The sequence below is a fragment of the Nicotiana tabacum genome, chromosome 10 (genome assembly GCF_000715075.1).
Source record: "Nicotiana tabacum cultivar K326 chromosome 10, ASM71507v2, whole genome shotgun sequence".
NCBI classification, from domain to species: Eukaryota; Viridiplantae; Streptophyta; class Magnoliopsida; order Solanales; family Solanaceae; genus Nicotiana; species Nicotiana tabacum.
In genome coordinates, this window is record NC_134089.1 from 128,058,657 (window position 1) to 128,074,546 (window position 15,890).

At 37.1% G+C, this 15,890-nt stretch overlaps 1 protein-coding gene across 1 annotated transcript; it reads right to left on the reverse strand.

Annotated features, from left to right (window-relative positions):
• Positions 1-12,259: 12,259 nt before the first annotated feature.
• LOC107782656 (PLASMODESMATA CALLOSE-BINDING PROTEIN 5) lies at positions 12,260-14,439 on the reverse strand. Its single transcript, XM_016603559.2, has 3 exons — positions 13,701-14,439; positions 13,567-13,594; positions 12,260-12,806 (listed from the first exon to the last, which is right to left on the reverse strand). Exons 1-3 carry the CDS (start codon positions 14,038-14,040, stop codon positions 12,662-12,664), a joined length of 513 nt encoding a protein of 170 aa, XP_016459045.1. The 5' UTR covers positions 14,041-14,439; the 3' UTR covers positions 12,260-12,661.
• Positions 14,440-15,890: the final 1,451 nt, after the last annotated feature.

Sequence of the window (15,890 nt, forward strand, 5' to 3'; positions counted from 1 at the left end):
AAAGTGACATACTTGAAGATTTGGAGGGCTTATATAATTCAACTTGAAGACAGACGTACTTGAGGACTTCAAATTGAAGATTTGGCCTTCTACTAAAAGCCTACATCCATCTATCGGAGATACCAATTTACTATGGAGGCTTGCCCCCATTGAACCACCAATCTTTAATAAGGTACAAAGTTCACGTAAGCTCGATTTTTAAGTTCCAATCGAGTAGATTATATTCCATCATGCGACTGAACTTTGAATGAAACTTTAAGTTGCCTACGAACCTCGGTGAAGAGGATCAAGTCATACCGTAGTTCAGAATGGGTGAGATTTCTTTTTTTATTATTTTCTTATTTTTTTAATGTCCTAACTTTTTGCCTAGGCCGCCTCTTTCGAGGTTTTTAACGTGGCGGACTTTTTTTGGGGTCGTACATAGTTTATACTCTTGCGGGCCAAGAGTATAGGAACATGCACTTTAGGCTCATGCGTCAAGGAGCATTGTAACTTCAAGGATAATACTTCTCCAAAAACTTGCCATAGATATGGCCGATTCTCATGTTATCTGCATCAACCAGCTTGTAAACCCCACTTGAATAAGCTTCTTACACGACATATGGCACATCCCATTTTGAAGTGAACTTCCCTACAGGTTTATGGGAAGTAATAATGGGTCTTCAATTTCAATCAAGGGAACCAAGTCCGGCCTAAAGTGCCTTTGAGCTTGTTTAACAGGGCAAGTACTATTCTTGACTGCCAGGTGATGGACTGCTACTTTCAGGTCGAAGCAAGGCATCTCTTCGTAACTCCAAGTAAAGACATCCCTGAACTCCTTGAGTAACTCAATATAAGTGTTTTCTTCATCTCTAGTAAAGCACTTAGGTACGTGGGTCTTGGTTCTTCACAAGTGCCAAAGTTAACTTCTTTTAAGGCATCAACTGTTGTCTTCAGGTGGAACATCTTTCGCATCTTCATCTTCTTGAGGGTCCCCATCATTAAAGGATAGGTGAAAACACGGTGAAATATCCTCCAATTCTGTATCATCCCCCATTAGAGATAGAACACCATTCTCGCCTTGTACAGCAACATGATACGAACAACCCATACTTTCTTCATCTTCGTCACGTTCCTTAGAGTAAACTATGTATATGGATTTACCTTCAGTACTTCTTTACATGAAACCACAAGTTTTGTTTGTCGCCTCATTCTAGATGGAACCAAACTTTGGAAATCCTTAGAGATCTTCTGGATTTTGGGCGAAGCGGGTGTTCTTATGCTTCCTAATTTCTCTGGAACTAGTTCTCCTTTTTTATTGGACCAGTCTCTCAAACAAAGAAGTCCTCACAGTTGATTTTCCAAGTTAATCAAAGACTGAAGGTCTGTTAAAAGCGGCACATTCATCTTCTACAGTGATATAATTATTGCTTGCCCTTCTTATGAAGATGCGAACTGGTGATAGTTGCTTGTACCCTAAACCTTCACGTGGTTGCCTTGTAGCAGCTTTAGATGAGAGCTTCTCTAAGTTTGATGGCTTATTGGGATTGTATCCAGCTTTTGCAAATAGCCTGTAAGCATAGGAACAAAGCCTTCATCTGTACGCTTCGTAGGGAGTGCCACATTCTGCGAAGGATTTTGGGCCACAAACCATACAAGTAGTGTTGAGGGCATCTTTACTACCTCAATTCATTTGATCGGAAGAGTTCTCTTAGCATATTGGTTTGGAGTTTGGCTGATTCTCCCTCATCTTTCTTCTTTTTAGGGACATAGCGAAGCGCAGAAGTTTCTTTCTTGTCGTGAGACACAATGTTCCCTTTATGAGATTTTATTTGATCTACGGTACACCTCCTCAGCAACATCTTTGGTTTTGTCGGTAACTACTTCAGATCTCTTAGTCGTGGACTCGTCATTCTTGCCATTCATGACATCATCAGCTTTCAGCTTATTCACAATGCAGTTTTTTAAGTAAAACTTTTCATAGGCGAAGTGTGAATGGCTCGGCATCAGCAACTATCTTTTTCTCGACTTCACCCTCATAGTACTTCAAAGATTGATGATAGGTAGATGGAACCACTTTATTCTCATGTATCCAAGGCCTTCAAAGTAATACGTCGTATGAAGTCTTTGTATCGATCACATGCAGCCATGCACTTGATTCCATATCTTTAATGGTGATCCCCAACCTTATCGCGCCTATGGCTCTTTGCCCCCTTGGTTGAATCCTTGAATCATCACACGACTTTCCAAAATTTTGTTCATGGGAATGCCGAGTTCTTTCACAATGCGAATTGGCAAGATGTTCACCAAGGATCCTCCATCAACCAAAATTCGATTTACCCTTTCATCGTGCATATAGCCAACTATGTATAATGGGCGATTATAAAGAGTGTCACTCTAACGACCCGACTTGTCGTATTCACATTAGCGTCCCGTTCAATGGTTTAAGGTACCGAGAAGATTCGTAATATGTATTATGTGACTTGCAGTGCGTTCGATCTGGTTTCAGAAGATTCGGAATTTAATTGAAAGAACAATCTTATTTTTGAAGCTTAAGTGAAAAGAGTTGACTGGAGTTTGACTTTTGTGCAAATGACTCCGAAATGGAGTTTTGATGATTCCAAAAGCTTTGTATGGTGATTTCGGACATAGGCATAGTCTGGATTTGGATTTGGAAGTCCGTAGGATAATTCGGCGCATTTTGGCGAAAGTTGATAAATAGAAGATTTTTGAAAAGTTTGATCGAGAGTTGACTTTAGTGATATCGGGGTCGAAATTCTATTCCGAAAATCGGAACAACTCTATTATGTCATTTTAAGCATGCATAATTTGAAGTTATTTCGGATTGATCTGATACGTTTCGGCACAAGATATAGAATTTGGAAAATTTCATAAACTCATAAGTTTGATTCGAGGTGCGATTCGTTGTTTCAGTGTTGTTTGATGTGATTTCAGGCCTCGCCTAAGTCCGTTTTATGTTATGGGACTTGCTTATATTTAGACTGGGTCCCGAGCGGCTCAGGTGAGTTTCGGAGTGGTTTTAGGCCATTTCTAAGCCATTGTTAATTGCTGGTTTTTGCAGAAATTTCTGTTGCATAAGGCTGACTTTGGAAGGTTATGTCTCGCAATCTATGAGGAATTTGAAGATGATCAAAACATGAAAGTTGTATCTCTTTGATTCTAGTTTCCAGAAAGGTAAACCATTCATTATTTGGATATTTGTACAAAAAGTTATGCCCGATTTACTGAAGGTTAGTATTGCCTTTTGTTTTGCCCAGAAATAATGAGGCAAGTCACATTTCACAGATGCGACTTGCCTGGAAAGAAGCTTATATTCGGGAGTTAGTCATTTTTATTCATTCTTGACTATTTTAGAGCTCGGGGGAAGCAATTTTCGTGAGATTTTCAAGGGAAACATTGGGGTAAGTATTCTATATCTGAAAGTGATTATATTTCATAAATCCATGGTTATATTCATCTTTTAATTTGGATTTAAATGGAAGAAATTGGGATTTTTGCAAAATCTTTCAAAAACGGAAATTTAAAATTTGGAGGCTGAGTTGTTATCGGAATTTAATAAAATTGGTATGATTGAACTCATATATGAATGAGTGTTCGGGTTTCGTGAAAACTCTGTCGGGTTCCGAGAGGCGTGCCCCGCATTGACTTTTGATTGATTTTTTAATATAAAATTTTAAGTTGATGTTTTATTATCGGGATTGTTTCCGATGAATTTTAATGAAGTTATACAATTAATTTGGATAGATTTGAGTTGTCCGAAGGTCAATTCAAGCAAGAAAGCTATTTTGGAATATCGGCCTAACTTCAAAAAGGTAAGTTTCTTGCTAACCTTGTGTGGAATAATTTCCCCTTAGGCATTGAGCTTATGTGGAAATTGTGTGATTGAAAATCATGTACGCGAGGTGACAAGTACGTACTTGATTTATATGTACAAATTATATCGGTTAAAATTCGTAGGTAACCTTATGTAAAAAATTGAAAAATTGTTGGCACTAATTAAATCCTTTATTGCCATACCTCAATCCTTGTTTGTCGAAATTATTTTTATATGAGAATTTGGTGTGATTGCCACTTTAATTTTTATGTAAATCCCGTGTGTTTGTTGAGTTGACATTTCCTAGAAATAATTACATTATGGACTTTCCATCTGCAAATAATTAATTAAATAAGTTAAAACGAGGTATTAATATAATCATCGAAAATTTGGATTAAAGAAGGCGTTGTCCTATGCTGAGCTACTTTTCCATCCTTGTTGTATCTTTGAGATTTTATATACGTTGTGTGGAGCCTCGGGCTATTTGCTGTGAAATTAATTAATTTTGTTGTATGTTTGGAATTGGTTGTGGTCTATGGGCAATTTGTGATATGAAGTATTGTATTGTGTTGTTGTGATAATATTTCGTGTAAATTATTGTGTGATTTGAGCTATTATTATGAGGACATAAGGGTGGCATTCCACTGTTGATATTATGTGGGTATAAGTGTGGCATTTTACTGTAGTTATGTGTGTTGGGACATTGTCTAGGCAGAGTGATAAGGGTGGCTATTATATGGAGAGATAACAGAGGCTATTATAAGGAGAGATAAGGGTGGCTATTGATATTGTCAGGGCGTAGGGATAAGGGTAGCTATTATATTGAGTGATACGGGTGGATATAGGAGAGATAAGGGTGGCTATTGTCAAGGATGATATGTGACAATGTGAGATTATTGTGTTGTTATTTTTATATGATGATGTGGGGTTATTGTGTTGGTGATTTTCATGTGATGTTATGATTTTTCTTGTGTTTATTTTATCTATTGTGCAACATGTCTTGTTGTTTCGGTAAACTTGATAATAGTCTAATTCCTGTTGAAATTGTGAGCCTGTGGCTATTGCCAGATAGTTTATATTATTGGCACGTGAGATGTCCGTGCAGATGTAATATGAAATATGGGCACGAGGTGCCGAGAAAATATAGTAATTTAATTATTGGCACGTGAGTTGTCCGTGAGATTATAAAAGAAATTTGGGCACGAGGTGCCGGGAAAAATATGATGATTTTATTATTGGCACGTGAGTTGTCAGTGCGGTTGTGATAGAAATATGGGCACAAGGTGTAGTCGAAATATGAAAGTGGGCTGAGACTCATGTTATGAAAAATATGAAAGTGGGCTGAGATCTATATTTTATGATTATGAAATGAGGTGTCACAAGGTGACTTTTATTTGAAGAATTATATTCAAAATATTATTTGAAAGAATTATATTTCAAAGATATTTATTTGAAAGATATTTATTTGAAGGAAGTATATTCGAAATATATTTATTGAAAAGGATTATATTCTAAAGATTATTATTTGAAAAACTTATATGTGAAAGATTTATAGTTAAAGGAGTTGCTTAATTGGTTGTACTTGTGTTCATTATTTGTTGAGCAATATTTACGGTGTTCTTGTTGCCCTGTTGTTTATATCACTGGTTGATTATTGTTGCTATCATTTCTATTTGTTTCCTATTATTTTTGTATGCCATATATTACACAGGTTATTAAACTAGTGAGTGTCTTGATTGTACCTTGTCACTACTCCATCGAGGTTAGTCTTGATACTTACTGGGTACTAACTGTGGTGTACTCATGCTACACTTCTGCACATTTTTGTGCAGAGCCAGGTATTGGAGATATCGAACTTGTATAGAGCTAGAGTGTGATCGCATGGATTAAGAGTAGAGTTGCTTGATCGTCGTAGTCCCTTGGAGTCTTTCCATTTTATTAAACTGTCAACTTTTATTCGAACAGTATTGTATATCCGATCCTTGAGATCCTTATATGTATTCAGTTAGAATTCATGACTTTGTATTACCAGTCTTGGGAGGTTGTTTGAATATTCGATCTATTTAAAAAGGGCTTGAATTGTAATTAAGATCGTCTTAACTAGTATTAGAGAGACTAAGTGTCCTCACGATGCCTGTGGTGGAATTTTGGGTCGTGACAACTAGTAGAAGATCATCATTTGTGAACGTAACTTTTTCCTCACACGCGTTAACTTCTTGAGGAATAGACTCTATGAGATTTTCTGAAGATAGTGCTAACGGTAGGTCATCACTCTTTTCTTTCCCTTTATCAGCATTGCAACAAGAGGCCTCAATACCATCACGGGAAATCTTCATGCGGAACCAACATGGAAAGAAATCCTCCAAGGTGATCTCGTGGCTTTTGAGGGTAGTGCACCTCAACTTTTGCTTTCTTCAAACGCCTAACTAGATTCTATTTTCTTGGTCTTTTTACCATCACTTTCCTTGTTGGTTATTCTATTGGTTCTTTTCGTGGGCTCCTTCTGTGGCGCCAACGACGAGTCACCAACGTCCAACCTTCATCATCATCAGATTCATTGACTTCAACTTTGTTGTTCTCCCGTAATTCTTCATCTTTACTTTCTTTAAAATCACATAATTCATCCGGACTAAATGAGCCAAAGGTGATAAAGATTTGGTTTGCGCTTGCTTTCTCATCTTCAAGCACGATCTTTTTTTCACGAGCCAAGTCCATAACTTTGTCCTTGAAGACATTCTCCAGAGGTGGCTCACAAGTCCATGGTATTTGCAGTAATTTGGGTCATTCATTTTACCAGCTTCATTTGGCCGCTTCATCTCTGGAAGCTCAATGAGATTTAACTCGAGGAATTCTTCAAAAATTGTTGGCACATCAGAATCTAGAAATGGGTACTCCTTCTCTTGCATTTCTTTTAGAGTCAACTTCCCACTTGGCTTATCTTGAAAAGAAGTGAATTTCGTACTCTGCTTCTTGCTCACTTTCGTTGTGAACTTCATAGGTGATGTGTTGAATAACTTCTTTATTTGATGTCTTTATTTGACTTGGGTGCAAGTTTGCTCCATTTCCTGACTTCTTACTTGTCGTTCCCTTTGCGAGGCTCATAGATAGGCAGCCTTCCGTTTCCATCAGAGGCTATGTCATGGGTACGAGTTGCATGTTCTTCAAATGAGCTAGGCTTGATACCCAATGCATGTCTTGGATGCACATCTCTATACCAGAATCTTCACTAAGCCTCTCTTTACAGTTGAGGCTTGCATTCCTTTAATGATTGATAAAGTCGATAACTGGTTCACCCTTTCGTTGACGAGTATTTGTAAGTTCTATCATACTCACAGTACGTCTCGTGCTATAAAAGCGATTGAGGTAACTCTTGCTCTAGTTGATCCCAGCTATCAATAGATCCAGCCTTGAGGTCTGTGTACCAGTCAAAAGTATTTCCTTTTAGCGAGCGGACAAACTGCTTGACGAGGTAATCTCCATAAGTCCCAGCATTATTGCACGTCTCACGAAGTGTGCCACATGTTGCTTTAGATTACCTTTACTATAAAACTATTAAAACTTTGGAGGTTTATAGCTAGTAGGCATCTTCAATATATCGACCCTTGCAGTGTACGGATATGTAAGGAAGGACTCGGCAGCAACTTCATACTTGTTCTTAATAGTTCCTTCAATGAACTTTTTTAGTTGATCAATAGGAATCATCCCTTCAGATGAGACAGAGATAGCCTTAGTAGATACTACTTGTCTTGGGGGAGAAGGGAACTTCTGGGAGCTTGCCAGGTGCGAGGGTGGATTCTTCTTCCATCAATATTCTCACCCTATCTGTTAGCTTGTCGATTCTAGCATCTTGATTTTGTATGCACTTGGTCACCGTCTACTCCTCTATAGATGAAGTGTTTGTCACCATGGCTTGCATGTAGACGTTGTAGATGATGGATTGTCACACAGATTGATCCTCAATTGGCTTACGCTATGTGGTGTAAGTGGAGAGAATCCATCACTTGAAGCATCATCATCTTCCTTCACAGTAGAGTTCTTGGATCCGGAGATGTCAAGCAGAGCAAGAGTTTTCTTAATCTTTTCAGCAACATCGCTTCCTCCTTCAGGTGCGTTTGTGTAAGATCTTGCTCTTTTTGAGGATGAAGATCCGAAAATAGGGGTTAATGCGGACGTCACTTGGAGTGCTTGTAATCCTAAAGAGTTTACCTTTCTCCTTGTAGTCGGTCCAAAGCATCCAAAGGTGACATCGAGGATGCTTTCCGCATCAGCATAGAATCTGGAATTAGCAGCCTTGGTAGAAGTTGATCTGGAGTTGATTTTCTTTGAAGTCATTTCGATGTTCTTGAACTTTTGGTAAGATCTTGCTCTTTTTGAGGATGAAGATCCGAAAATAGGGGTTGGTGCGGACGTCACTTGGAGTGCTTGTAGTCCTAAAGAGCTTACCTTTCTCCTTGTAGTCGGTCCAAAGCTTCCAAAGGTGACATCGAGGATGCTTTCCGCATCAGGATAGAATCTGGAATTAGCAGCCTTGGCAGAAGTTGATCTGGAGTTAATTTTCTTTGAAGCCATTTCGATGTTCTTGAACTTTGGTGATTGAAAAGTTGAGATGAGAGGTAGAGATCGTCCCATTAGGCATGCCAGAATTTGTAGACAATAAATTTGCATCAGGAGAAAATAATCGAGACCAAAAAAATATTGCAACAATCGTTGTATTTGATTTCAAGTAATTTGAGTGACAATCTTTATGATTCCTCTGATTCTGTTTTTCCAATATAAATTCAAGGGCCTTTGAGCTTGATCTTGAATTTGAATTTGATTTAGCCGTCGCGAATGTTGTGATTGTTGCCACGAATTTTATCACGAGCAAGCCTTGATCTTGAACGCCTTGTATTTGATTTGACTTCCTTTTTTATCTTGAATACTTGAAATTTGTGTTGAAGTGCTTGAATGCTTGAACACTTGCAGTTTGCGAAGAATTGTGGCATTTGATCCACGAGCTTTAAAGCTGTCAATATGGGTTGGCTCAGCCCAGCCTAGCCCAGCCCACACGGGCTTTGGCATTGGACGGGCTGGCCTGGCCCACTATTTTGGTAGGCTTTAAAATGGTCAGCCTCTACATGGGTCCACGGGCCCCCACGGGCTGGCCCACCATTTTTAAATTTATTTTCTATTTTTTTTAAAATTTAAGTTTCCACCTAGAGAATTATATATTATAATTCTCTAGGTTAAAACTTAAATTTAAAATATAGAAAATAAATTTAACCACTTTTGCAAAACTTAATCACTTTTGAAATTGTTATAATATATTACTATAAAACCAAAAAAAAATATTTCATTCATTAAAAGTCAATTCTTAAAACAAACTACTCAAAAATATTTTCAAGGTGCTCATCTTTATCAAGCACATTTGAATCCTCTTCTAAAATAGAGATGTCTTCACATCTTTATTTTCATCTAAATCTATAATTATATGCAAAGTTAATTAGTTAAACATTAAGAAATAACTAAAATTTTAAGAACAAAAAATATTTAAATTCACATAAAAAATATTACAAGTTTGAGACTGGACTACTCTTCTTGTTATTTTTTGTTCCCTATATTTTATATTTTTAATTATATATGTTTATTAAGCCCACGGGCTGGCCCAGCCCAACCTCGGTCAAGCCTCATGGCCACAGACATACTTGGGTCGAGCTTAAAACCCTCATTTTTAAATGGGCTCCAAAAATCTTAGGCCAACCCTATTAAATCACGAGTTGTGTTGGGCTAGCCCAGCAGGCCAAGCCCATATTGACGACTCTAACGAGCTCTCTTGTGTTTTTTTGTTGTAACTTTTGATCCCTTTTTTGAGTTATGAAAATCCTATTTATAGCTGTGGGGGAAGAGTTGTGATGAGAATAAACTCTTTCCGACCAATCAGATTGAAGCACAAGGCCGCATTTGATTGGCCAGAACATATCACTTGCACATGCGGCGCGATTTTATTGGTCTTTTAATTTGACTTGGCATGCCTTGTCATTTTGATATGTGGCATGATGGTTTTTCTATTTGACACGTCATTTGACCCGTGGCAACAAACTGGACCTCTAGAAAGATGATATGTTTGGCTTAATGAAGTGGGCTCATCATTTGTCGCCCAATCAAAATATAATTATTTTGACTAATATATTTAAAATATAGTCCACATTATTTGATCGATTTAAATTCAACAAAATTTAAATGCTTACAAACTCAAACCAAACTTCATACGACGTTAGTTCAGTAAACTAAAAGGTTCACTTCACCAAATAAGCCCTTTATGGGGAAACTTCAGCTTTCTAGGTCCACATATAAGCAGCCCAGTTTTATACAATCAGTTGACCCATAAATTTCATTTCAAAAAAGAAATTCTGATGCTACTCAGTTTTTTAGGGTTGAATACATATGGAGATACTTAAAGTTGGCACGATCTTTCATTTAGACACCTTTACTTAAGAGAGTTCCTATTGAGCACGTACGTTATATGAACTTTGTTCCAATTAAACACTTCTTGCTGAGTTGGCACATAGAGTGAGTTTCACCCAATATGGGCGCGTGAAAAGCCCAAAAAACAGATTATTTTTTTTGTTTTCTTTTTATTTCCTTATTCTTCTTTATGTCCACCACCATTTCCACCCCTCCACTTTCCGTCATCTTCTCCGACTCCTCCACTTTCAGTCATCTTCTCTGACTCCTCCACTTTCCGTCATCTTCTCCGACTCATTTTCCTCTTCTTTCGAATCCCATACCAGATTCAAATTCAGCCGAAAACGAAAAGTTCAATACAGTAGTACTTTCTTCAAAACTGTCATATAAAATACAGTAGTACTTAGAAGCACAATGAATGGAAATAACAGAGATTCTTATTGGAAAGGAATATGACAGTGCTGGAGCACAATGACATTTGTTTGTTTGTTATCAAGTCCTTATTTGTTTGCCAAGGAAAAGTTCTTGGCAGAGATTCTTGGCTATTTCCATTCCTTTCAGAACTGAAATGAAGAAGAAGAAGCAGAGAACTGACACTAAAACGAAGAAGAAGAAGAAGGAGAAGCAAAATGAATGAAAATAGCTTGAACTTTTCCAGTGAAAGCCAAGAATGTCATTGTGCTTCAGCAGACCCAAAATGAACCAATCTCACTCAAATCTTCACCAAATGATTTAAACTTGAAATGAAAACTCTAAAATATTCCAAGCCCCAGTGATCAATTCGAACAAACAACCGCAAAATCAAAAGACCTAAGTTCGTCTTCTTCGTCGAACAATCAGTTCAAGTTTCGAACCCAAAACCCTAGAAAAACAGTTCAAATCAAAGCTCAAATCTTTAGACCTCACCTCGTATCAGCGTTTACAACCAAAAACTCGAACACCCAACCAACTTCGAACCCTAATTTTCAGATTTTCAAAAAACCCAAGTACAAACTTTTCCGGTGAAATCTAAGAATTTTGCAAAATTTTGCATTTGTTCTGTTCGATTTGGACTGAAACTCCATTTCCGGCAATGTGGCCTAGAATTAAGCCAAGCCATGGTTATGGGAGTACTTTATTTTGCAGATGAAGATGGAAAGGAAGGGGGTGGGGGTCGTTGGGAAAGATGACGGAGGGGAGGGGTGGGTTGGGATTCTTGTTTTTCTTTTATTCAGCTTTATTTCTCTAAAGTCTTTTTTTAATTGTTAATAAATCCACGTGTCTCCATCTTATTGGTTACCCTGGCGTGTGAATTTCACGCATCTATTACGTATGGATGCCTAAAAATTTTGTGTCTAAATGATACAGTAAATACATGGTTAAAATGTTCAAATGAAACAAACTTTAGATAAAGTGTCTAAATGAAAGATCGTGCCAACTTTAAGTGTCTCCGTATGTATTCGGCCTTTTTTTTAGTGATATGATGAAAATGACTAGTTATTCACTAGCACCAGGAATGACATACTATGTTGACACAATTTATTGTAAAGAAAGATGCACCTCAGCCTTGCACGTACAGTTAGGTCTCATTGGGACTAAACAAAGAGTTCGTTTGATAGAATGTATTCGGGGAAAATAATATACTCCCTCCGTTCCAATTTATGTGAACTTGTTTGACTGGGCACGGAGTTTAAGAAAAAAATGAAGACTTTTGGAATTTGTGGTCCTAAACAAGTCCAAATGGGGCCCCGAGTATTTGTGTGGTTATAAAAGCTTCTCATTAAGGGTAGAGTTGTAACTTTAAGCTAAATTGTTACCAAATTTAGAAAGGGTTCATTCTTTTTGGAACGGACCAAAAAGGAAATAGGTTCACATAAACTGGAACAGAGGGAGTAATAATCACATCTAGGTGCTTCTTGATCTTCCATCTAGGCTGTGACAAAGGCCCTACAAAAGTCAAGGTTGAGTTGATTGCATATCATCTTTGTAGGGATAGGCACGAGACATTAGATTTATTTTGGGAAGATACCAAACAAACCAAACAAATGTATAAGAGATATACCAACATAACTAATCTCAAGATTACTAATACACCTTATTCAGTACTATTCTTATACACCCTACCAAACGACCCTAAGTAACTGGAACTCATTTTAAAGATGAATGCTCAGATTTACAATGGCAGTTCAGACTTGCAATCAAGGAGAAAGTTCTAATTGCAATTTCTAAAGTTAGAATTACATACCGCATCTTGATTAACAAATAAGAAGACATATTTTTAGGATATTTCTTCAATTCTGGCCTCTATGATTACGGAGAGCCCGTGGAACCAACATCACTTACCTGCAGCAGCTCTTGAGCTGCCCAACAAAACTGTTTGAATTACACTACATACAGTGGGACTGAGACTAGATTCTTACGTTGTCACAAAATCAGCAGACTTGAAAACAGCAAATTGATTGCCATCAAGATATAGATCCTGGGAATATAACTGCTGCTACTCAAATCTTCTGAAGCCGGACCTAATCCCACATTCGTTGACCCACTAAAATTTCCACTCCCATTTTTGCTGCACAACGATGCACAAAGATACCTCAAAAACTGAAGTCTATACCGGAGATCATAAAGCAACACCAAAATACTACAGAGAAGATAGATAGTTTCTAATGGTTTGAGAAAATCCTACAGATAAATGTGATAAAACTTGCGATATATGTAGTGTTTTATCCGATTCAACTGGATTATAGAATAAGAATATGATTAGCACATTCTTTCTGATCCTATCCAGCAAAATTAAGCACCACATCAAGCATAACCAAAAAACCAACCAAAGAAGGCTCTCATGACTCAGAGGCGGACCTATGCCAACAATTTCATGTATATATGTATATGTCTTAAGAAAATAATGATATATTAGTAGTTGACACCCTACATATGATGCATATTTTAGTTAAATCCAAAAGTGTACCTCCGAACTTCAAATTCTAAGTCCAGCTCTGTCTCATGTTACACGCCAAATTAGTTTCTAATTAATAAGGCCTATATAAGAGCAGAGCCATAATAACAACCTTAAAGCATATAGCAAATCTTCTTCATTCTTTTTTCGCAAAGTTAAGTTGATATCCTCGAACCTGAATCAAATATAAGCTTTTATTCTATTTTGATTGATTCTAATACTATTCCATTTTCATTTTTAAAAATGATTAATTACCATATAAAACTCTATTTACTCTACTTTAAGTTTTACTCATAAGATTTAGTAATATACTAATAAATAATTCACATTTAAGGCAACAGTAAGATCTTCTAGCACAATCGATAACAGTTACCTGGATGGAAATTTACATCCACCATGACCTGAAAAAAGTTTATACAACAAAAACAGAAATCAGAAAAACAAATTAAATAACAATTTCAGTAACGAAATTATACGGAAATGAAAATTGAAAAGTAAAGTACTCACTGGGATTTATAGAAATGAGAGCAGCGTTGTTATCGAAATTACAAGCATCCTCAGTCATACCATGCCTGATGAAGTAATCATTGAAAGCATACGACGCCGTTTTCTGGATGTCGGAAGCGTCATAGCAAGGTTCACCGGGCTGAATAGGCCCACAATTAGCACCTCCAGGCCCACAAGCCCAATCAATCGCCGATTGAAGTGCAGCATCTTCTGCGTTGTTCTTTGCCACACACCACAACTGAACCGTCCCCCCTCCGCCGCCGCCGCCGCCGCCTTGGGCAGCACAAAGGGTGGAGATTAGAGAGAATAGAAGGAGTGAAAGTGAGAATTTGGGAGACATTTGTTTTGTTCAGTTACAGGAATTGTGATAGAGAATGAAATGTAAATATGGAGGTGGCCGTTTAAGAAACGGTTATATAAATATAAATATGAAGAAATTGTAGTTAATGAATAGAGACTCAGAATTTGACCGTTGGTTTTGTAATAGATAGAGATCTGAGAAGTGCTAAGAAAAGACTGGAGAAGGCTAGAGAATAGAGAGTGATTGTTCAGACTTTTTTTTCTAAACAAGACAAGAATGTACACACACAATACACTCACTATGTGAGTTATTGGTTTCATTTGTTGGAATCCAAGTATGACTATTGTCTTCCTTTTTTCCCAAATAGGAAGTTATAAAGCTTTTTTCTGAAGGGAAAAGAAAAGGCAAAGAGGTAATAGGGCACTCCGACTCAAAGCTAAGTTCTACCAAGTGGTTGCTAGATTGATTATATTATATTTGATTGAGTGTTAGCCCATCAAAATCTTTCTTGTTCAAAAAAATGAAAATAGCGGAAATGACGATGGTGAGATGAGTGTGTGGGCATACTGTGAAAGATATAATTAGGAATGAAGACATTCAGGATAAGGTGTGAGTGACCTTCGTGGTAAACAAGATGTGAGAAGCGAGGTAGAGATTGTTCGAAAATGTGAAGAGTAGATGCACAAATTCCCTGGTGAGTAGGTGTGAGAGGTTAGCTATGGTGGGGCAAAGGAGGGTAGAGGTAGGCCGAGAAGTATTGGAGAGGTGTGATTAGACAAGACTTGACATATTTTCAGCTTGCCGAGGATACAATTCTCGATAGGAGGGTGTGTAGATCGGGAATTAGGGTAGTAGGTTATGTAAGTAGTCGAGAGTAATTCTTTTTCGTACCTGTATTGCTTTTTTGTACCCGTAGTACTAGTATATTATTGTATTTTCTATTGTTAAATTTCTAATACTATTTGACGTTTCTAGTTTCGGTTATCTTTCTCTAGCTGTAGTTACTGCTTCCTTTTACTTAGATTTTCTTTAGTCGTATTTTTTTATCTAAATTGTTGTGGTTATATTTTTCTTGAGTCGAAGGTTATGGAAAATAGCATATCTACCTTCACAAGGCAGATCCTACTTGTGAGATTATACTGAATATGTTATTGTAATAGTTTTCAAAGCCGAAATCAACTTAAACACGCGCCATGCCTGATTAATTTTTTTTTAATAAACAGAAAGAAAAATAAAGTTTAAAGACCAAAACCGCAATGGTGTTTCTTTCTAGACTTTACCACCACAACAGATAAAATATGAAAAAGAGAAAGCGAGTCGCGTTTTCTTTTTCCACCGACACCAACTTTGAAGAGGAGAAAAGTGAAGCAAAAACAAAAGGGTGCAAAAATGGGAAATCAGATATTCGAGTATAGTTTTATCTTTATTACCAATTAAGTGCATGGTTCGTCTTCTTCCCTTTTTTCCTTCTCGTTCCTTTAATTCATGGACCCCTCCACCCAATAAAATAAGAAAAGTAATGAGTACGTTTCTTGTATAAAAGAAAATCAATCGGCACATTTGGAAGTTGGAACAATGAAGTTTCTCTCCAAGTTATGAGGAAAGTTGTGGTAGGGTGTTAAGTACTTTTTCCTTCTTAATTGGTCAGAGGTATTTTTTCTTTCTTAATCAGAGGTCTCGGATTAAAATCTTGGGTATGTATTTGTTAAGGAGTACTTTACTCCTAATATAAAATTTTAGCGCAAATTAATTAGGCCCCAATGCGATTACCCAACACTAGGTGAAAAGCCAAAAAAAAAAAAGTTTCTATCTAAATTTTCGTTTTCACTCTCAAAATTAAGACCAGTTTGAATGTGAAAAATCATCATGTAATTAGTCAACAGAGGTTA

Excerpts from the sequence above, each read along its gene's own strand:
- LOC107782656 (XM_016603559.2), bottom strand. The coding sequence starts at position 14,040 with ATGTCTCCCAAATTCTCACTTTCACTCCTTCTATTCTCTCTAATCTCC. Across the intron at positions 13,595-13,700 it reads TCTCATTTCTATAAATCCCA|GTCATGGTGGATGTAAATTT; the intron begins GTGAGTACTTTA and ends AACTTTTTTCAG. Across the intron at positions 12,807-13,566 it reads GGATGTAAATTTCCATCCAG|CAAAAATGGGAGTGGAAATT; the intron begins GTAACTGTTATC and ends ATCGTTGTGCAG.